A 21,531-nucleotide genomic window follows, 5' to 3' on the forward strand; every position below is an offset into this window, starting at 1 on the left:
AACTCACAAGCTAAATATTATTATTTACATGTTATAGATAAGGAACTGAATAACAGAACCCAGGTTCAAACAGGGTTTGCTCGGCTCCAAGGACTCTTCCATCTCCAAAGAGACTGGTGACCTTGGGCAAGTCACTTATACTCCAAGAGTCTCAGATCCCTCATTCATAAAATGGGGATAATAGTAATTACCTCATCCTGGGGGCAACTGAGATAACACTTAGCACAGTGCTTCAAACACAATAAGTGCTCAATGGTTATCAGCAATTAAAGTCCACAAACCCCACAGCACATCTAGCATAGGAGTTGGCTAATTGCTCTGACCAAAATATTTTCTGGAACAGCTCTTGAATCATAGCTGAGAGGAAGTTGCCATACCTGGCCCCTTCTCTGTCCCTCAAAGGTGCTCTCTCCTGTATGAAAAAATTACCTTAGTGGTCACTTGCAGAATACACACGAAAAGAAAACACGTCCCCATCTGGAGGAAAGCGCACAGAATCTGTGGCTTTGCCCTGTCCAGGCTGTGTGACCACAGGAAATCTTGAAACCTCTCTGAACCTTTCTCATCGACAGAATGGGAGTAGTAATACCTTCCTCCCAAGAATATTGAGATAACGCACAACTTTTAGCGCATTGCCAGACTCGTGGTAAGACCTACATAAAGAAGTTGTGCAACATTATCATAGTCAGATAAGGTATACGAGCACGCTTTATTGTAAGACGAGGACGAGATGGATTTATAAATCACATGTTATCAAAATCAAGTACTGAATATAGAAGAAAGGTAAAAGAATTGTGCAATCACGTACTGAGGCGTAGCATGAAAACACAGCAGCCCTCCTACGAGGCAACAAGCACTTCCTCGCACCAAATGCTGAGGGGCTGGTGGAGAAAAGAGCAGCCCTCCTCCACCGCCCCCAAAGCCCCGCCCCCAGGGTCGCCTGACGCGGTGGTCGGGCCCGTCGACGAGGGGCGGGGCCGACCCTGTCACGTGAGCGCGGGTGCGGAAGTGGTGCAGCGGGCCGCGTTCGTGGTTGGCCGCGGCCGAGGGACTCGGGGGCGGGGTCAGGGCGTCCGGACGCGCCGGGAAGAGCCGGGGGAGGAGGCAGCGCAGGAGTCAGGAATTCTGTCTGTGGTGCCCACCGAGCGCTGGACCAGCGACGGTCCTGTGCACCTGGCCTGCGCGCGCGCGCTGCTCCAGGTCCCCCAGGCCCAGGCGCCGGCGGCTGCGGGAGGCCAGTGGGGTGTGCGGAGGGAGGCCAGGAGGGCGCGGGCGCCCTGTGCGCGAAGCAGGCGTGAGGCGGCCGGGGGCCGGGACGCCATGTCGATGGAGGACCCCTTCTTTGTGGTGAAAGGGTGAGTGTCGCCGAGGACTCCGCTGGAGGAGGCCAGCCCGCACCTCCCGGCTCTGCTCTCTGTAGGGGGAGGAGAGACAAGTTGAGGCTGGGGAGGGGACGGCTTAGCCTTGAGGGCCATGACCAAGCGTCGAGACATCCCTCCCCGTCCAACCTGGACTGTGAAACCCGTGCCCCCAACCAAGCCCCTGGGGAGGGTGTCCCCCTTGGCCTGTGCGCTGCGGTACAACTTTGGGGGTCGAGGGGTTCGGCAGCTCTGCAGATGGGGAGGGAGACACAGGTCCCAGCCCCAACTGGGGCGGTAGTGGAGCACGGGGCCCCGCTTCGAAGGAGAGAAAACAGCATCTGGGCAGGAAAAGGGAAATGGCCCTCCTGAGCTTTGTAGTTGGCGGTGGACGGGGGTGAGCTCCCATTGTCCATTGAGTTTGGAGCGCTCGCCCGCAGGCTGGAGAGACCACAACAAGCCCGGAGGCGTCTGAGCACGTTTGCGGGCGGGGAGGGGGGGCGACGTTGATCTGGGAGTCTGGGGAGCAGGGCTCCGGAAGACAGCTCAGTTCAGTGGGGGAGTTCTTACTGAGTAATGTGAGGGGAGGAAAGCCGTCGCTCATACTCGGTGATGATGTTGGAAGGAAAACAAAATGCAATCAGCCAAACCAAACTTTCCTCAGTTTCTATTAGCCCCGGGATTTTCCCACAGTGCCGAAGGAAATGAGTGCTTTCTTTTTAACTCCTGATTTCATCCAGGCCATTTGACAGGTTTCCCCCATTTCTTCTTCTTCTGCCTCACTGACTAGAACTGCTTTAACTCATTTTTCCTTCTGAGCTGTCCTGACTCCGTCTTTGATTCCTCGGTTGTTTGGAGATAGAAACTTTAAGTGCACTTTGTTATATGAGCTTTGTAGGCATTAAACAAATGCAAGAAAGATCGTTCTGATGTTGTAACTTGTCAACTTTATGTTTTAAATGTCAAACATAAAAAAAATCTGTGAACTACCAAGTTCCTAGAAGATCAGTACTAATTATCATAAAGTGTCTGTTTGCTTTCACATAGTTGCTACTAGCTTCCTATTTCTGCAGTGGTAAAAGCTGACCGGTTGCTTGGGTATATGTGTGTTCTTTTAAGAGTTCTTCTCGGAAAATTTAAGTGGTACTTTAGGTGAAATGCTTTAGTATCCATGATACCAAAAAACATGTTTATGTACTATTTCCCAGAAAAGTTTTTTCTTCACCTTTAATTTAGATGGGAAAATGCTGAGCTGTAGATTTATTAGTAATATGTGACTCTCTATCTGGAAAATGGATTATATTAAAAGGCTTGATTTAGGGCTTAATTTTTAAATGTTAAAGCTGTGTTTTAAGCATTTTTCCCTTGAATGAAAGTTCTTAAAGCTTAGGTTGCACAAGTTATCTCTGGCAGTCGAGACAAGAAATAATCAGCACATTTTTATTTGTTTTATTTTTAATGGAATTTGTGAAAACACTCAATTGCTCTGCCATCTTGACATTTCCTTCCTGATAGTATCCAATACAGTCTACGGATGCTTGCTTGTTGATTAGATATCACTGCTTTATTGGAACATCGGCCTGGAGTCCTGGTTGACTTTTACATCACCTTAGCTGGTGTCCTTAAGTTGTCTGACGGAAAAGAGACTCTCTCAGTACCTTCTGCTGCAGAAAAGTAAAATCAGCCACGTGAGTGTCTCCAGACTGTGTGACAGCATATTTGGGGAGCCATGTACCTCCATGTATTAAAAGTACTGAAAATGAGTCACACAATGTGGAAAAATTAAAGACACCTAAATTATGGCCCTTAGCCTAGGAGTTTATAGTCTAATCTGAGAAACAACTCTTTCCAGCATTAAAAATGATAGGTGGTAAAAGATTAAGCGCTGAAGTGAATGCTACAGAAGATAAGTGCCCAGAAGTTCAGAGAAAGGCAACTCATTAGGAATTGTTATGACTGAGAAAGCTTTTGGAGGTAGTAATAGATCTTGAATGAGGTTTTGAGATGAGTGGAATTGAGATAATTGGGGCCTGTCTTATCTGGACTCTTATCAAAGAGCCTCTTAATTGTTCTTCCTGCTTCCAGTCTCTTGCCTTTTTCATCTGCCCTTGGTTCTGTTGGATCAGTGCTGTCCAATAGAAATAAAATGTGAGCCATATATGCCATTTTACATTTCCTAGTGGCCACATTAAAAAAAGAAACAGGTGAATAAATTTTAATGTCTTTAACCTAATAGAGTCAAAATATTATTTCAACATGTAATTAATATAAAGATAATTAATGAGGTTTTTTTTGTATCAAGTCTTCAAAATCTGGTGTGTATTTTATGCTTACAGCACATCTCAATTTGGATGCTAAATTTTCATCAAATACTTGATCTGTATTTAGAGTAGATTAAACTTACAGTTGAAAAAGTAGATTCACATACCCAAATTATTCCAAACATACTTAAAAGTTTTCCAATAACTGAATTGCCTATCAGTTTTTAAGTTTAAAATTAAAAATTTAGGTCCTCAGTCACACTAACCACGTTTCAAGCGTTCAGTAGTTCAAGCACGTGGCTTCCATATTGGGCAGCACAGGTGTAGCTTTTCTAGAACCCAAGCAGGGGTTCCCTACCTAACATCGTTTAGTGGTTGCCTGTTGCCTACAGAATCAAGCGCACACACTTCATGACCTGCCACCCTCCTCTATCCTGCACTCACTCTGCCCACCCTCAGCTCAGGGCCTCAGCAATGCCAGACTCAGTACAGTGATTGTGACCGTGGTACTGAATGCCCTGCTCCACATGCACCCACTCTGCCTGTTTCACCCACTCAGCTTCCAAGATGCAGTGTCAGCATCTCCACTGCCTCCGGGAAGTGCTTCCCTTGGCACCTGTAACACGTTATTGCACCTCTTCCTCTGGCTGTCTTTCATTATTAGACTGTGAGCTCTGAGGGTTGGGACTGTTTGTTTTTCCAGACAAGCACCTTAAATATATAACGTAAATGTTGAATTAATACTCTTTAGTGGTGGTGGTGGTTCATGGTGGGAACACCATCAGCAAAGGCCCTGAGATGGGCATTGTGTGTTGAGAAATCATAAAGCAGAGCAGCCCAGGTGGAGTAGGACGTTTATTTGGGGAAATAATAATGATAATAATAGCATTTAAAGGCTGCCACTCCTATGCTAGGCATTCTGTGCTTAGTAAGCACTTTATATGAATTTTCGCTTTATAAGAAATAGAAAAGCTCTATGATGTAGGTACTAGCCACATTTTAGAAACAAGGAGCTGAGGGAGGACAGAGGGGTTAAGTTGCTTGCCCAGGGTCACACAGCTTTGGATTCAAATTTGAACTGCCTAATTTTACTGATACTGTTAGCACTTCACAGTACAGATAGAATAGGCTCAAGGAGAGTCTCATCTTGAGGCCTTTGGAGATTTTTTAAGCAGGTAAGTGACATGCAGTTAGGGTTTTAGGAATGTTGATTTTGTAGCGGTGATGGATGCTTCAGCATGAGGAAAAATTACAGCGGAGACCAGGCAGTAAGCTGTTTCATTTAAACATGCAATGATTAGTGCCTGAGTGTTGGAGGCTCATTTTGTGAGGTTTAGGCATTGTCCATGTCTTGTTGACAGCAGAATCCCAGTACACAGAGGAGAAAAAGCCCACAACTGGGCAGCTGGGCTCTTAGGGCAAAGGTGGCCCTACCTGGCGCAGACATTCACAGTGGTATTTACACCACAAGAACTCGGTCCCTGAAACTCCTGGCTCTACTGAATGACCTCTGACCTGCCTCTGTCTCTTCACCCATCCCTAAGTGTAGCCCGTCTAGTCCTCCTTTCCTGTGTGTTCTCGCTGGGTGAGCTTTACGATTCCCATTACTTCAGTCTCCCTGTGTATCTGTGCACATCCCCAGCCCAGTCACTGACCCAGCTCTCTCCTGAGTGCTAGTCTGTGTTTTCTACTCATTATTCCATATCCGCCACCCTGTGGGGTGGATGTCTTCACCTACTCTTCTCCTCCTCCCCTCTCCCCGCAAAGGCCTGCCCTCCTTCCTCCTCTTATCCCTCTTCACTCCTGACTCGGCTCTCTCCTTCAGTCCCATGTCCACTTGGTCATCATGTCCTATCAGTGCCAGTCCTTGGATACCTCTCGAATCTTCTCCTCTTGTCTAGTTTAGTTCCTCTGCCCTAGTGCCTGTCGTCGTCCTCTCCCACCTGGACTCTCGTAAGTAGTTCCTTCAGCAAGCCTCCTTGCTGCCAGTCTCTTCACACTGGTACCAGACGTGACCGCAGAGACACGATCAGGGCATTTCTCTATTCAGAATCCTTTGTTCTGAAATACTTATTGAGTGTTTTCTGCATGCCAGGAGCTGAGGCTACGGCAGTGAACAAACATGCGTGTCGTTATGGAGCTTACGTTCTAGGGGCAGACCGTCACCAGTGAACAATATGTGGTATGTCCGGTGGCGATGAGTTCTGTAAGAGGAATAAGCTGGGCAAAGGGAAAGGAAATGCATATTCTGCGTGTAATTTTTCTTTGTATGTGACTTCGGGAGGCAGTGAGGTTTGATGGAAAGAACTGGACTTTGGTGATCAGGCTGATCCAGGGTTGGAATCTCACTTGTGTCAGTTACTTGGTGTAACTTTTGGCAAGTTAATTATCCTCTCTGAACCTGTTTCTTTATGTCCAAAACGGGCTTAAAAATGCCTGCTTTATCGGTTAGGAGGATTAAATGAGTTTATGCATGTAAATTGCCCGGCACAGCTTGGGGCACATAATAAGTGCTCAGTGAACATCCTCTTTTAAATATCTGTTAATGTGTTTCCATCCAAACAGGCTACCCTTTCTGAGAGGAGAGACCATGTCTTATCACTTTTTGAGTAACATTTAAAATAAAGTTAAACTGATATATGCTTATTTTAGACAACTTAGGAAATAAAAATATACAGAGAATAAAAACTTACTGAAATGCCACCGTCCAGAAATAGTTAAAATTTTTTTGTCTTTTTGACCTTTGTTTCTATTAATAGTTTTATGTAATACTGTTCATCAGGTTTTTTTTTTTATAATTTTATTTATTTTTCCCCCAAAGCCCCAGTAGATAGTTGTATGTCACAGTTGCACATCCTTCTAGTTACTGTATGTGGGACGCGGCCTCAGCATGGCCGGAGAAGTGGTGTGTTGGCACGCACCTGGGATCCGAACCCGGGCCGCCAGTAGCGGAGCGCGCACACTTAACCGCTAAGCCACGGGCCGGCCCTGTCCATCAGTTTTTGATCTCTTTTTATATATCAGGTTCAGTGCTAAAGACCTAAAAGGGACTGTCTTCTTTTTTAATCCTTGTGAAGTAGGTACTAGTACTATTATCATCATTTTACAAATGAAGAAAATGAAACGTATTAAACTTTTTCAAGTTGGATGGAAATTTATGATGTTCCTAACTTTTCACTATTACAGTTAATACACTGGGAAGCCTACTTGTCACAGGTCTTTATTGCTGCTTCAGATTATTTCCATAGCCTGTATTTCTGTAACAGAATTGCTAGTTCGGAGAGTATGCACATTTCAAAGCTTTTGGTGCGTATTACCAAATTGCCCTCCAGAAATACACTCCCACTTTCACTCTCCCCCCAACCCCACCCCCAGTGTTTGAGGGGCCCATTTCCCTTGATCCCTTGCCACAACTGGGATTCTCATTTTAAGAAATCTTTACAGGGGCCGGCCCGGTGGCGCAAGCGGTTAGGTGCACGCGCTGCACTGTGGCGGCCCAGGGTTCACCCGTTCGGATCCCAGGCGCGCACCGACCGACGCACCGCTTGGCAAGCCATGCTGTGGCAGCGTCCCATATAAAGTAGAGGAAGATGGGCACGGATGTTAGCCCAGGGCCAGTCTTCCTCAGCAAAAAAAAAAAAAAAAAAGAGGAGGATCGGCAGATGTTAGCAGAGGGCTGATCTTCCTCACAAAAAAAAAAAAGAAAGAAAAGAAATCTTTACTAATTTGCCAGGTGAAAAATGCCATATTCAAATCATGTTATTTTCATCTTTGTATTCAGTAGGGACTTATGCAGTGTGTGTTTGATGAGTGAACCCATTTTGTTTTGGTTCTGTAGTTTTTTCCCTCTTTTGTTGGCAAGCTTTTAAAATTTACAACTTCTAATCGAACAGGCCACTAAGAAAACCACAAAATTGAGCCTATTGGTATATGAGAGTATGGCATCTCCTGCAGGTAGAGGCACTAATGTTGTGGCTCTTTCACATTTTGCTGATTTGGAGGCGTTGTGTGCCTGAACAAGGAAAGTTTTATTTCCAGGTTCTTGGCCGTGGATCAGTGTTGAAATAATGGCATAAGTAAGCAGATGAGCAAGATGGTTATGTTATGTTGTATTCTTCTCTAAACCATCTCTTGTCGTTATGTTCAGCCTTTTGTTGTATTCTTCTCTAATCATCTCTTGTCGTTATGTTCAGCCTTTTAAACACTAGATTATGAGCTCCTTGAAGGCAAGCATCATACAGTTTATTCACAATGATGAGAAAACTTTTCATTGGTATAATCACTGTTAAAAAATTAATCCTTGTTCGCAGAGTAATTTTAGTCCAGTAAAATTGAATGTAAGTCAGAGCTCATTTTCTTCTTTTTAAAATCAGAATCAGATGTTTCATTGTAAAAAAAAAACTTTGCAAGCATTTGTTATAAATTTATTGAATGCCTAATACTATATTTAGCTCCTGAAGTTGTAGCCTGGTTTGGAGAACGCTGTGCAGATATGCGAAAGAGTGCGTGTGAAAGACAATATGCGTTGTGTGTAAGATTTTGGAATAGAGTTGAGATGGTGTGGAGATGGAAAAAAGGACAGACCCACAGGGAGAATGTTGGTCAAGGACACATTAGTGAAGCACGCAGGGTCTCAGTCTGGGCCTTAAAGGAATGTCTGCGTTTCGTTTGGAGGTGTAAGGACTTGCCCAGGCTGGGGAAGCAGCTGAGCCAGGGTCTAGGAGCAGGAATGAGAAGAGGGAGGATGGGAAGATGACTTGCCAACTGAAACAGAATTTGTTTTAGTGAGAAATCAGGTTGGATATTAAAGTTGGTCAGTTTGGGGAAAGAGGAAGCGTGAAATACCCAGCTGAGGAGTTTAAGTTTAATCTGTTTCCTATCATCAATTCTTAATCAGGAGGCAGTTTTAACTAGCAGTTACTATTCGCTTGCCTGTGGTCAAACAGCTGTTCAGGGCTCAAACCCAGGTCTTCTGATTCTGCAGAGAAAATTGATTTGTCTGGAGGCAAAGAAAATAGATTTGCTAGGTCTGGAGGCTTAGCAAAGATGGGATTGAACAGGTCTTAGTTGTGGAAGGTGCCTTGTACTCAAGGTCGGAAGAACTTATGGCAAACAGCCAAGATGTCTGAGCCCCAGTTCTCTAATTTGTTCAGTGATTGCAGACTAGTTATCTTGAAAGTTCCTTCTAGAATTAAATTCCAGTGATTGGGCTTAAGTAGAGGTTGTGCAAGGTGAGAAGTAAGAGGAAGAGTCATAGATTACACTTGTCTAGACAAGTTTCGTATCTTGGAAACTAGTGGCACTATTGACTAAAATGGGGAAGTTAAAGCAGATTTTTTTTTCTGTTTTATCTTTTTGTTTGAATACTTTTCTGTAGGGAGGATATGATTAGTTTGCTTTTTTGTTGTTAGTGCCGTCAGTCAATTCTGACTCCCAGCGACCCTGTGTACAGCAGAGCGGAACCCTGCCCAGTCTTTTTGCGCCTTCCTCTCGCCTTCCGGCGCTGTATGGGGCAATGCTCCGCTACCAGTCACAGGGTTTTCATGGCCAGTTTTTTGGGAAATGAGTGGCCAGGTCCTTTTTGCTAGTCTGTCTTAGTCTGGAAGCTCTGCTGAAACCTGTCCACCATGGGTGACCCTGCTGGTATTTGAAATACCAGTGGCATAGCTTTCAGCATCAGAGCAACTTGCAGCCACCATAGTATGACAACCGACAGATGGGTGGTGTCGTTCCCTGACTGGGAAATGAACCCAGGCCCGGGTGGTGAGAGCGCCGAATCTTAACCACTTGACCACCAGGGCTGGCTAATTCGGTTTTAGACAAATGGAATAATCCTATAGGCAGCTAAAAATATAGGAATTAATCCTGGGTAAGTGGTTAGGGGTTGGAAATGCAGTTGGGGAGTCAGCTTAAAGGGATGTTTTGAACCTGTGAGTGTTGACGAGCACCTAGAAGCTGTAAAAAGAGTGCTGAGAGACATTGGGACCAGGTGGCGGAAGGGGAAAGAGAAAACTGGTAGAAAACTAGAAGTGTGCAATGTCACACACAAAAAAGGAAGTGAGAGTTTCAAGAAAATAGATATGAGGGTTGTAGTGTCAAGTACAGTGAAAATGAGGATGAGTTCAAGCCACTCGTGACTTTGATGTGCAGTGTCATTGGTGGCAGTCGTACTATCCCAGAGGAGTTATGGAAGCAGCACAAGGTTGAGGTCAAAAATTGTATATAACTGTAGGTAACTACGTAAAGACCATTTTTTCCCCTACAAGAGTAATTGCAAAAGATGTCACAATGATGTTGAATTTGGAAATGGCAGTTGAATTTGGAATGGCAAGTGAAAGGTGTGTGTGTTTTTCCCCTTAAATACCAAAGATGTGAATGTGGAAGTCAAACAGAAAAAGAGCTCCTCCCTTACCTAGCCCGAGGGATGGGTGGTAGACCGAGCTTGATGGAGTATGGGGCAGGAGGGCAACGTGGTTGCTAAGACTTACATAGCCTGGGTTTTTCAGGTTTCATTACTAAAATGGAAACTATCTGCCTTTACTAGCTTCTCTATACAGTGAAATGGGGGCCTCCCTGTAAAGAGACATGCAGAATAGGTGCTGCCCCAGATACAGATATTGTGGCAGATTGTATTTTTCCAAAGATGGTCACCCCAATATACATCCTGTCCCATTTGCTTTTCTTAAATTATGAAGCTGACGTTCTATCAAGCTAGCATCCTTCCTTTTTTCCTTGAACCTGGGTAGACCTTTGTAACTGCCTCCGCTGATAGAATGAGGTGGAAATGTCATTGCTTGACTCTTGAAGTTAAGTCATAAAAGACAACCAATATAGCTTCCACCAGCATCTTTCTATCTTGAGACACAAGCCTAGGGTGCCCTGAGCTAACATGTAAGAAGTCCAGCTATGCTGAAGCCACTCTGCTGGAGAGATCGTGTGGAAAGACTACATAGAGAGAGAGAGACTGCTGAAGAGCACCTGCTCTTGCAACCGCAGCCCATTGAGTCTTTCAGCTGAGACCCCAGACAGTGTGAAGTAAGGACACGCCATCCCTTCTGTGTCCAGTATCAATTCTTGACCCATAGAATCCGTGAACATAGTAAACGGTTGTTTGACACCACTAAGTTTTGCAGTAATTGCCAATTCAGTGTCTACCAGCATGGTCAGAGAAGAAAGGAGAACTCAAAAGGATGATGGAGGTTGCAGCTACAATTATCCTGCAACTTGTTGGCGCAAGTGAATGACAGGTTCTGGGGAACAAAAGCTCCTTAATGGCTGAGATACTCCTTCCTCCTGTTTTACTGACAAACTTCGTTAGATCCAAATAAGAAAACTGATTTCATGGACATCTGGATGTATCGTCTGTAGCCCTAGAAGTTGATTGGGATGGTGAGCCCTTCACCATGGTGAAACAGACTGGGATGTTGTATGGGAGAGGCTCAACTAGCAATGACAAGGGGTTAGTGTTGGGCTGGCTTCAAAAACAAACTCAGTTAGGGGCCGGCTCCATGGCGTAGAGGTTAAGTGCACGTGCTCCGCTGCTGGCGGGCCCATGTTCAGATCCCCGGCGCGCACTGACACACTGCTTGTCAGGCCATGCTGTGGTGGCGTCCCATATAAAGTGGAGGAAGATAGGCACAGATGTTAGCCCAGGGCCAGTCTTCCTCAGTAAAAAAAAGAGGAGGATTGGCATGGATGTTAGCTCAGGGCTGATCTTCCTCACACACAGACACAAAAAAAACAAAACCTAGGTTAGTCCTGCCAGTATCAACTTTTTATTTATAAGGAATGGACGAATCTAGTTTTGATAGCTTGAATGACTTTATTTTTGCCCAAAAGATACATTTTTCAAAGATGTGGACTGTTTTTATTTTTGACAGTTGCTTCCTGGGAAAGAAGCTCTGCATTACAAGTGGTCCCATGGACGTGAGGGTGGATTGCAGTGAAGGACTTTCATTGTGGTGTTCATAGGGAGTTCAGTCCACGAGGATATGACAGGTCCCATGATTTTGATGCACCGTTTGGTGGACAGTGAGGGAGAAGAGCCTGATCTTAGTATTTTCAATGCTGCAGCTCTTGTTGCCCATGAAGGGTGTAAGAAAAGCTGACTTTGGAAGCATATGCAGCAGATGTGGGAGCAGAAAATCTGCTTGAGTGCTCTAGAGATACCCATCCCTCTCCTTCAAGGAATTGAAAAAAACTTCTCTGGGTCAGGAGCTAAACCTGTAATTCCTAGGAAAGTAATTAGCAGATTTTCAGTGGAATGGTGCCAGACATGATTCCCAGTGCTGTCAGTGAGCGGGTTGTTATTTACCAAGAAGTTTGCCAAGCTGAAGAGCTCCAAAAATTCAAGGTATACCTGGCTCCTCCTGGAAAGTTCTGGGTGTCAGGCTTTAATCATTCCCGTTACACTGTTGGAAGAAAAACCTGAAAATAGCTAAACTAGACTCACCAGGAAAAAGAGGCAATGCCTTGTGATTTTGACATTTCTGGAGACCACAGACAGAAGTGGACTGCTGTTGCCTAAGGAGTCCACAGCTGCATCTGCTCCCTCAGGGTGCAGAGTGCCTCCCAGGGTACAGTGCTCACATGGGCTAACTGTGTGGGCCAGACAGTGCTGGGTGTGTGTGGGAAGTGCCTAACTAGCCAGTTCATGCAGAAACAGCTCCCTTGCCTTTCCTGAGAAAGTGTGAGGAAAACTCAATGGGCTCTTCTCTCGCGCACTCATTAAAACCCTCAGATCTCAAACAGATGACATGATTATATTCTCCTTTGTTCTACTAATTTATTTACTTGGAATGCCAAGTGATTCTAAATATTTAGTTCAGATGTTTACAAATGGTTCTGAATTGAGTGGGTTGTCTCACTAGTTAGAATCTCACATTGTTAGGTGTGTCTTGTGGCTTCTGAAACTATTCAGAAATCCCCAGTTCTTTAGGAAATTCTGGTTACCATTAATATTTGGCTTAAAAATAGGATTTGTTTGTGACACACGTTGTTTTCTACTTTCCATTCATACATTCTTTTTCAGGTTAGTGCTAAGCTGAAATGATACAGGAAGAAGAAAAGTTGGGAGATGTTTTAAACTTTGAAGGGCGGCTTTAGCTACTCTGAAAATATGATTACTTGATACACTGCAGGTTCTTGCTTTTCTTGCAAGATCTGAACCATTGCTGACAGTTCCCACCTTTGTGATCGCTTAAAACACCTGTCTTAGAAACGTAAAATAATGACTACTTTGCCTTCTTTATGCCTATACTATTAAATGAAAACGAAAAATGAAACTTCTTTTAAAAACAAGAGATTGAGAGTGGAATAAGCCACTTCACTGGCCAGGCCTGTGGGGTGTTGAATGTTATTCTGGGATGGCTTTGTAACATTTTTCTAATTCCTGCCATTTCTTTCATTTCTTCTTCAGAAACGCACTGAAGTTCTTGCATGCTTAAGGACTCCTTGGTTTCCCTCTGTGCTACTAGAATCGAATCCACCCATGTGCCCCCCTCCTCCCTGTCAGATCTGAGAACCAATGTCTTAAGAGCTGTGGTTCTAAAAATGTGATCCTTGGATCCCAAGAAGTTCTCAAGATCCTTTCACAAACGAGTCCCTCAGCTTAAAACGCTTTTTATAATACGCAGATGTTATTTGCTTTTTTCATTGTGTTGATATTTACACTGATGGTGCTAAGCTGTGGCAGGTAAAACTGCTGGTGCCTTAGCCTAAATCGAGGCAGTGGCACCAAACCGTCCTTGTATTCCTCCTTCACAGTGAAAAAAAGACTTGTATTCCCTTAAGAATGTTCTTCATGAAACAGTAAAAATTATTAATTTTATCAAATCTTGATCCTCGAATACACTTTTCTTCATTTTTTTAAAAGTTGTAATTTACCTACAGTAAAATTTACCCTTTTTAGTGTATGGTTCTGTGAAATTTGACAAATGCATGTAGTCATGTAACCACCACCTCCACAAATAAGATAGAGGACAGATCCATCTTCCCTAAAAGTTTCTCTGTGTCCCTTCTTGTCCCTGCCCCCATGCCCAGCACCTGGTAATTACTGATTTGTTTTCTGTCACTATAGTTCTGCCTTCTCCAGAATAAATAGAGTTCTATAAATGGAGTCATACAATATGTGGACTTCTAAGTCTGGCTTCTTTCACTTAGCATAATGCATTTGAGATTTGTCCATATTGTTGCATGTATCAGTAGTTTGTTCCTTCTTATGGCTGAGTGGTATTCCATTGTGTAGATGTACCACAGTTTGTCCATTCATTAGTTGAAGGACACTGGAGTGTTTTCAATTTTGGACTATGATGACTAAAGCTGCTATAAGAATTTGCAAGTTGTTGTATGAACATAAGTTTTGGTGTCGCCTAGGAGTGGAATTTTTGGGTCATATGGTAAGTGTACATTTAATTTTAAGAAACAGGCACACTGTTTTCCAGTGGCTGTACCATTTTGCCTTCCCACCAGTAAAGCATCTGCGTTCCAGTTATTCCACCACCTGGTCAGCACTTGGTGTTGTCAGTTTCCTTTTTTAAGCGGTTCTAAGTACGTAGTGGTATCTAATTGTGGATTTCATTTGCTTTTTCCTAATGACTAATGATATTGGGCATCTTTTTCATGTGCTTAGTTGTCATCTCTGTGTCTTCTTTGGTCAAGTGACTGTTCAAATCTTTTGCCCATTTATAAGTTGAATTTGTTTTCTTGTTAAGTTTTGAGAGTTTTTTAGTATATTCTAGACATAAGTCATTAATCAGATATGTGATTCACAAATGTTTTCTCTCTGCCTTAGTACACATTTTAATATTCTAGGTGACAAAATGAGAGTGTGCATAAAGCACGTTTGCTATTTTGTGAAATAGCGTGGTTGTCTCCAGGAAAAGCACTTCTGTGATTGAGTTGCCAGCTGAAACAGCTCTTTTTTTCCCTGCACAGGATCTCATCTTTACTTGAAAGAATGACTGACACACTGGTTATCGAGACTTGCATATGTTCTCAAATCTCAAAGTTATCTAAAAAATACTTGAGATTTTTTTTTTTTGGTGAGGAAGATCAGCCCTGAGCTAACATCCAGGCTAATCCTCCTCTTTTTTGCTGAGGAAGACCGGCTCTGAGCTAACATCTATTGTCAATCCTCCTCCTTTTTTTTTTTTTTTCTCCCCCAAAGCCCCAGTAGATAGTTGTATGTCATAGCTGCACATCCTTCTAGTTGCTGTACGTGGGACGCAGCCTCAGCATGGCCAGAGAAGCGGTGCATCGGTGCGCGCCCGGGATCCGAACCCGGGCTGCCAGCAGCGGAGTGTGCGCACTTAACTGCTAAGCCATGGGGCTGGCCTTGAGATATTTTCTTAAAAATGAATGAGGAAAACAACTGACAGTATTTTTGCTGATGATAAAATTAGAAACTTTTTTTTGAAACAGAATTTTGGAAAGCTTATATCAACTACTATGATTTTGGAGATTCTCAATACTTAAGTTTTTCCATTGAGATTGGTGGTGAAATTATTATAGGATTTTGGATATTGTATAATGAAAGGAGTCAGCATTTGGAAGATCTGTGATACTCAGTAAACTAATATTTTCCAAATGACCAGTATGTGATGTTATAAAATCATACATGGATAAAAATCCATTCAGAATACAAAGTAGAGCAATGGATTGGTCACGTCTGAGTTCGCAAAGCTTTGGTACAGCTTCAGGTTCTGCATTGCAACTAACCGCTAAGAAACTGCCGCTTGTTTTGGTTTAGTGTCAAAAAAAGGTTATCCACAATTATCTGAAAAAACGATTAAAATTCTCCTCCCTTGGGGCCGGCCTGGTGACGCGAGTGGTTAAGTGCCTGTGCTCCGCTGCAGCGGCCCGGGGTTCTCCGGCTCGGATCCTGGGCGTGCACTGATGCACTGGTTGTAGAGCCATGCTGTGGCAGCGTCCCATGTAAAGTGGAGGAAGATGGGCACGGATGTTAGCTCAGGGCCAGTCTTCCTCAGCAAAAAGAGGAGGATTGGCAGATGTTAGCACAGGGCTGATCTCCTCACAATAAAAAAACAAAATCTCCTCCCTTTTTCAACTATATATCTATATGAGGCTGGATTTTCGTCTTATACTCAACCAAAATATATGTCAACAGACTGAATGTAGAAGCAGATATGAGAATCCAACTGTCTTCTGTTAAACCGGATATTAAAGAGATTTTCAAAAATAAAAATGTTCAACAGTGCCACTCTTCACTAAATGTTTTTATTTTAGAAGTTATTATTTTACAAAAAACGTGTTAGCATATGGTAAATTCATTGTAATTTTTAAATTGGTAAATTTCTTTAAAATGTCTGTTTGAATTTCTAGTATGGTAAATAGTTATAGCCCACATCAATCTAAATTCTTTGGAATCTTAGGTAATTTTGAAGAATGCGAAGGAGTCCTGAGACCAAAAAAGTATATGAATCACTACTTAAGAAAATTTAATTCCAGTATCATAGTTCATGTACTGGCGGTGGAGAACATCGTATGCCCTAGCCTGAGGCTTCTTAGGTTTGAGGCTTCTAGTACTCAAAAAAGAATTTATATTTACTTTACAGAATTGATAAATTTTATATTCTTTAAAATGAGATATCATTATAGATACCTCTTTAACTGTCTTCCATTACTGTGGATCATATTCAACACTTACAAATAAACCAAGTACCTTATATTATGGGAAGATGTGTACCTCTTTCTCCACCAAATAAGCCAAAAACCTCGATAAAGAGTAAAGATAGTGGATTTACATCCCTTCCCCTGTTTATCTCAAATAGTTTCTCATTAGCACTGAAAGTCTAAAGGCTGATGTGAGAGCAACGATGAGAGCACTTGCCTAATCCATAAATTGAGTATGAACCTCCCTTGGTAGAGTCGTTGTTGGCCATAAAGCTCAATGATTTATTCAACCTGGGCCCAATTGCAACTTCTCTGTTTAATACTCAACCTTATAGCTCTCATCGATATTCCACAGACGGAAAGTGAGGCGCTTTTCTTCGTTTTTATTAGTGCTTTCTCTTCTGGTACTTGAAATGTCAGAAGGAAGAGGATGCGTGCAAATTCTGTGTTAAAGCTACAAATAGTAAACACGATTGAACGCCCAGAGGAACTGATTAAGAAATCGTAGAAGGATCAAAACGTCTCTTAGTTTGGGAGCAGTAAGGTTATTGTTTTGTACACGAGAGACCATGTGATTATCAAGTGACTCTTTTTTGGCTTTCATGTGCAGTAATGTTGGATTATAACATTTAGATGATGAGTATTGGCCCAGCGGTGGGGAGAAAAGTTTTTAAAACCTTGTGACTATATCTAATCTAAAAGCATACTAGATCATAGCACTTAGTTGCCTGGTCTCACTCTCTAAACAACGCACTAATCTGCTCTACAGCATTGCTTAATCCAGGAAAGTAGATATAGTTAAAGCTAATAATGTTTGGAAATCTTCTAATGAGATTTTGGGTTTAAAAATGTCTCAGATTAAAATAACGTCTAAAACACTGGCGGTGTAAGAGTGACCCTGCCTCCACTTTTTTTTTTTATACCGCATCCCCCCCCCGGCCCCGCCCCAAAGAAAAGCTGTATTGGGACTTTTTCATCTGAATATAAATTACTGTCAAACCACATGGCAGCATGTGGGAATGTTAATGACCCTTTAGTTAATTTGTAGGATTTCTTCTTATATTACTTTTAAGTATAGTCTCTTCAGAGAAAAATCAAATTTTGTCCTTCTCAAACAAACTTGATATTATAGCTGCTTAAATAATGGCTATTTTATTCTGAAATCAGCTGAGAACATAATACTCAGACTTATTTTAAAGTTTTGAACTTTGATATTTGTCCATGAAGAGCCTTCTATAAAGACTTAAAAACACTTTTGGGAATGGTGGTTGCTGAGGGTGGGGTATGATCATAAATGTTAACTTAAGTCATGTGGTAACTTGTTCATGGAATGTGGTGTCTGATTTCTCTCCTTTCCCTTCACCTTGATGCCAGGGAGGTACAGAAAGCAGTCAACACTGCCCAGGGGTTGTTTCAGAGATGGACAGAGCTCCTCCAGGACCCCTCCACGGCCACGAGGGAAGAAATCGACTGGACCACCAACGAGCTGAGAAACAACCTCCGCAGCATAGAGTGGGATCTAGAGGACCTTGATGAAACCATCAATATCCTTTTCCGTGGGGTCTGTGCCATTTGGGGCAAACAGACAGATGAACAGGTTTTTATTCAGATGTCTCAAGTACATAGATTAGGCATTTCTTTTTATAATTGATCGGTGTTGCTCTTATTTGTACCACGAGACACTTAAAATAATTGGCCAGTAAGCTAAGGTAGAGCAGCCAAAGTCTTCCACAGTGCATGGCAAATCCTGAATTTAGAGGCAGCATAATGCAATGGTTATGAGCTCGGACCCTGGAGTCAGACTGCTTGTTCAAGTCCTGGCTCCACCAGTTAGACTGCGTGACTTTGGGCACATTGCTCTGTGTGTCAGTTTCCTTTTCAGTAGAAAGTTAAGATAACAACAGTATCTAGCACATAGGGTTGCTGAAAGTTTAACAGGTAAGGAGCTTAGTATGGTGGCTGACACACAGTGAGCTTCTGTAAAAGTGTTAGCATTCATTATTACCTAGAGGTATATACAGCCCAGTGTTATGCATTGGTAATTAGAGATCAAAAGAAAATCCTTTGGGGACCGGCCCCGTGGCATATCGGTTAAGTGTGCGCACTCTGCTGCTGGCGGCCCAGGTTCGGGTCCTGGGCGCGCACCAATGCATCGCTTGTCAGGCCAGACCGTGCTGTGGCAGTGTCCCACATAAAGTGGAGGAAGATGGGCACAGACGTTAGCCCAGGGCCAGTCTTCCTCAGCAAAAAGAGGAGGATTGGCGTGGTTGTTAGCTCAGGGCTGGTCTTCCTCACAAAAAAAAAAAAAGAAAATCCTTTGGTAGATAGTCTTTTTCCTGTTCAGGAAATAATATTATGATGCCATTGTCCATTGGAGGGGCATCTTGTACCAAGATACTGCATTTAGGAAAAGCAGATCTGTTATGCTAAGTCTTGCTATTGATGTTAAATAAGTTCACTGATCTGACTGACAAACCAGAGAACTGTAAAACTTGAATGATGTGGCCTTGTTTTCAACTGGAAAAATCTCATTTAATCAAAACTTTAGATTGAAGATAGGCCATTTGCATGTTCTGAGTTCTGTTTTGTTTTTTTCGAAGTGTGGTAAACATCAAGGAAAGTAGCTTTTGTCAGGGTCACTCCATAGTCAGCACAGGTTCATGTGCAGTTGATGTGTAGTGTCCGTAATTTCTATTAATCATAATGACCCCAGGTACTTTTCAAATTCTAAAATTAGTGGAACAAAATATGTGAGGAGGTAGAATCAAAAGCACAGTTACAGGGAGATACCTCTTCCCTTGAGATAGGGAGAAGAAAAAAATTGGGGGAGACAGAAATTATGAGATAAAGAGGGCAAAAGTTTTGACAGATATTCATCATTCATTCACCAAATAGTTATTGAGTGTACTACATGCTGGACGTTTTCTAGTTACTGAGATTGGATTGATAAGCAAAACAGTCTACCAACCCTCATGGAATTTATGATTGGGGGGCTAGGGAGGGGCCCGAGGGGGCAGGGGAACAGACATTAATCAAATAATAGCACAAATGTGTGCTTGAAGACTCAGAGAAAAGTACAGAGAGCTACGCGAGTGTCTGACATGGGGCAACAGGACCAGGCTGGGCGTGAGGAGATCAGAGGAGGCTTCACTGAAGAAGCCTCAAGATTAAGAAGCAGGGTTAGTTTCTTGACATAAGTGGAATGGTTTGGAATGGCAAATGAGAAAGGCTTGCAAAAGCTGTCAGAGGTGGTCTAGAGTCAAAAAAGAATAGATCCAACGTGCCAGCAGGTGTCTGGAAGAGCCCAGCTCAGCTGTGGCCAGACAGCCACGGATTTGTAGTGAAGTCAGTTAGCAAGGGCTGTTTCTTAACCTGGCAGGTCATCTCCACCGTGGGACGTAAGGATCCTCGTATAGCTGTGGGTAGAGAAAGTTTGAGAATGATTTGAGTCAAGTTGACTACGTTTTCAGAAACTTGGGGCCGGATTTTATTGCTTGTCTGTGAGAGGTTCTCTGGTTTAGCATGATGTTGTTTGTTAGGCTTTTGATGATGAAATTGCTTTCCCTTGACTTTTTGACCCACGCATAGTTGAAGCAAATCCTAGAAAATTCAATCTCGATGCAACCGAGTTGAGTATAAGAAAAGCCTTCATCACAAGTACTCGGCAAGTTGTCAGGGTAAGGAATATGATCTTGTTGGGTTATTTGTGTAAGAAATAGCCAAACTTCTTGGAACTCTTTCCCTTAATTGTAAACTAATAGATCAACTCTGAAGCCACTTTTTAGTATGAATTAAATGCCGGTTTCCCACATATAATTTCTCTGATTGAAAAAAATCTTTTTTTAGTATTGTCAGGCTTATTTCTTAGAGCAAGAGGAAAGAGTAGACTGCTGGCTTTGGAAAGGTTACTTTAATGGTATCCTTGTCCATACCTCGCCTTCTTCCAAACTAGTTATCTTTTTTCCTCTTTGTTTCTTAGTATACTGTATTTCTGGACAAAAGGAAGAATTATTATTGTAGAAACCATTTGGTTTCCTGAATGATTGGTAATCACTTTGCATTGTGAAGAGTGACTCTGCTGGGTTTGGATGGCGGCCCCTTCCACCATCTGAATTGCTTCTGGAACTCTTGCAACCCATGTTACTGACATTTCCATATACAACTGCTTGACAGCCTTTCGGGAGTTATCCAGAGCAAGCAAGCATCTATCAGAGTGTAAAAAACCAGTCCAAGTGAACAAATATTTAGTCTCAAATTATTTAGGTAATAACCTATTATTTAAAAACCTAAGAGAAAATTGCATTTAAGTGAAATCTTATATCATTAAGATATGTTTGTATTTTGAAACTATATGGCTAAGCCGTTTGATTAGCATAACTAGATATAAGAGAACCAGCTGTCTTTAACATATGTACTAGAAAGCAGCTTCCTTGAATAAAAAGACTTGGGATCATACCAGTGCTAACATATGGCTTTTTAAGAGTCATCTTAGGCAGGAACCTTGGTATATGTTTGCCAAAGACTTTATGTCGTGTGATTTCTTTTTGAAATTATTTCAAATGGTAGATTATCACTGAACTTTAAATATTCTTGTTCCTTGTTTTATTCATCAGTTGCCTTTCTACATACATATATCTAAATTGTTTATGAATAAAACCACATTTTAATGGGGCAATGACCTTTTGGTCCTCAGGTACCCCGTCTATACAGTGAGCGTTTGGATTAGACACTCCTAATTTCTAACCAGTTCAGAATGCTATTCTGATAAGGAAGCCCATTGTTAGGTGACATATTTTTTGGTAAGGTAAATACTTACCCAACTATTTATTTTATAAATGTAGTTTGCTTTTTAATTTTTTGTAATAGATTGTCAGAAGGACACTTCTGTAGATGTTGGTATTTAAATGGTGCCTTGCAGTGAAGCATGTATTCTTGACCTTAATCATTATATTTGTTCTTTCTGCAAGGTAGTACTTGTAAATTTTGCAAATTGAAATTCAGAGGTCAGTATATTGAAAGTTATTTGGTATAATAGGAAGTAGAATCCAAAGTTTGTTTTCTAATATTGGAAAAGCATTTTAAAATACATTCTTTTAGGGCCGGCCCGGTGGCGCAAGTCGTTAAGTGCGCGTGCTTCACTGCAGCGGCCCGGGGTTCGCTGGTTCGGATCCCGGGCGTGCACCGACGCACCGCTTGTCAAGCCATGCTGTGGTGGCGTCCCATATAAAGTAGAGGAAGATGGGCACGGATGTTAGCCCAGGCCAGTCTTCCTCAGCAAA

At 42.6% G+C, this 21,531-nt stretch overlaps 1 protein-coding gene across 2 annotated transcripts in view; it reads left to right on the plus strand.

Annotated features, from left to right (window-relative positions):
- Nucleotides 1–1,095: 1,095 nt before the first annotated feature.
- STX6 (syntaxin 6) overlaps nt 1,096–21,531 on the plus strand; it is a 45,365-nt gene continuing 24,929 nt past the window's right edge. For both annotated transcript variants that reach the window (XM_058539930.1, XM_058539931.1), the window contains exons 1-3: nt 1,096–1,355; nt 17,627–17,796; nt 19,835–19,929. In XM_058539930.1, the coding sequence (XP_058395913.1) occupies nt 1,321–1,355; nt 17,627–17,796; nt 19,835–19,929 (300 nt within the window). In that variant the 5' untranslated portion in view covers nt 1,096–1,320. The remainder of the gene's footprint in view (nt 1,356–17,626; nt 17,797–19,834; nt 19,930–21,531) is intronic.

Source organism: Diceros bicornis, chromosome 4, assembly GCF_020826845.1.
Source record: "Diceros bicornis minor isolate mBicDic1 chromosome 4, mDicBic1.mat.cur, whole genome shotgun sequence".
Taxonomy (NCBI): domain Eukaryota; kingdom Metazoa; phylum Chordata; class Mammalia; order Perissodactyla; family Rhinocerotidae; genus Diceros; species Diceros bicornis.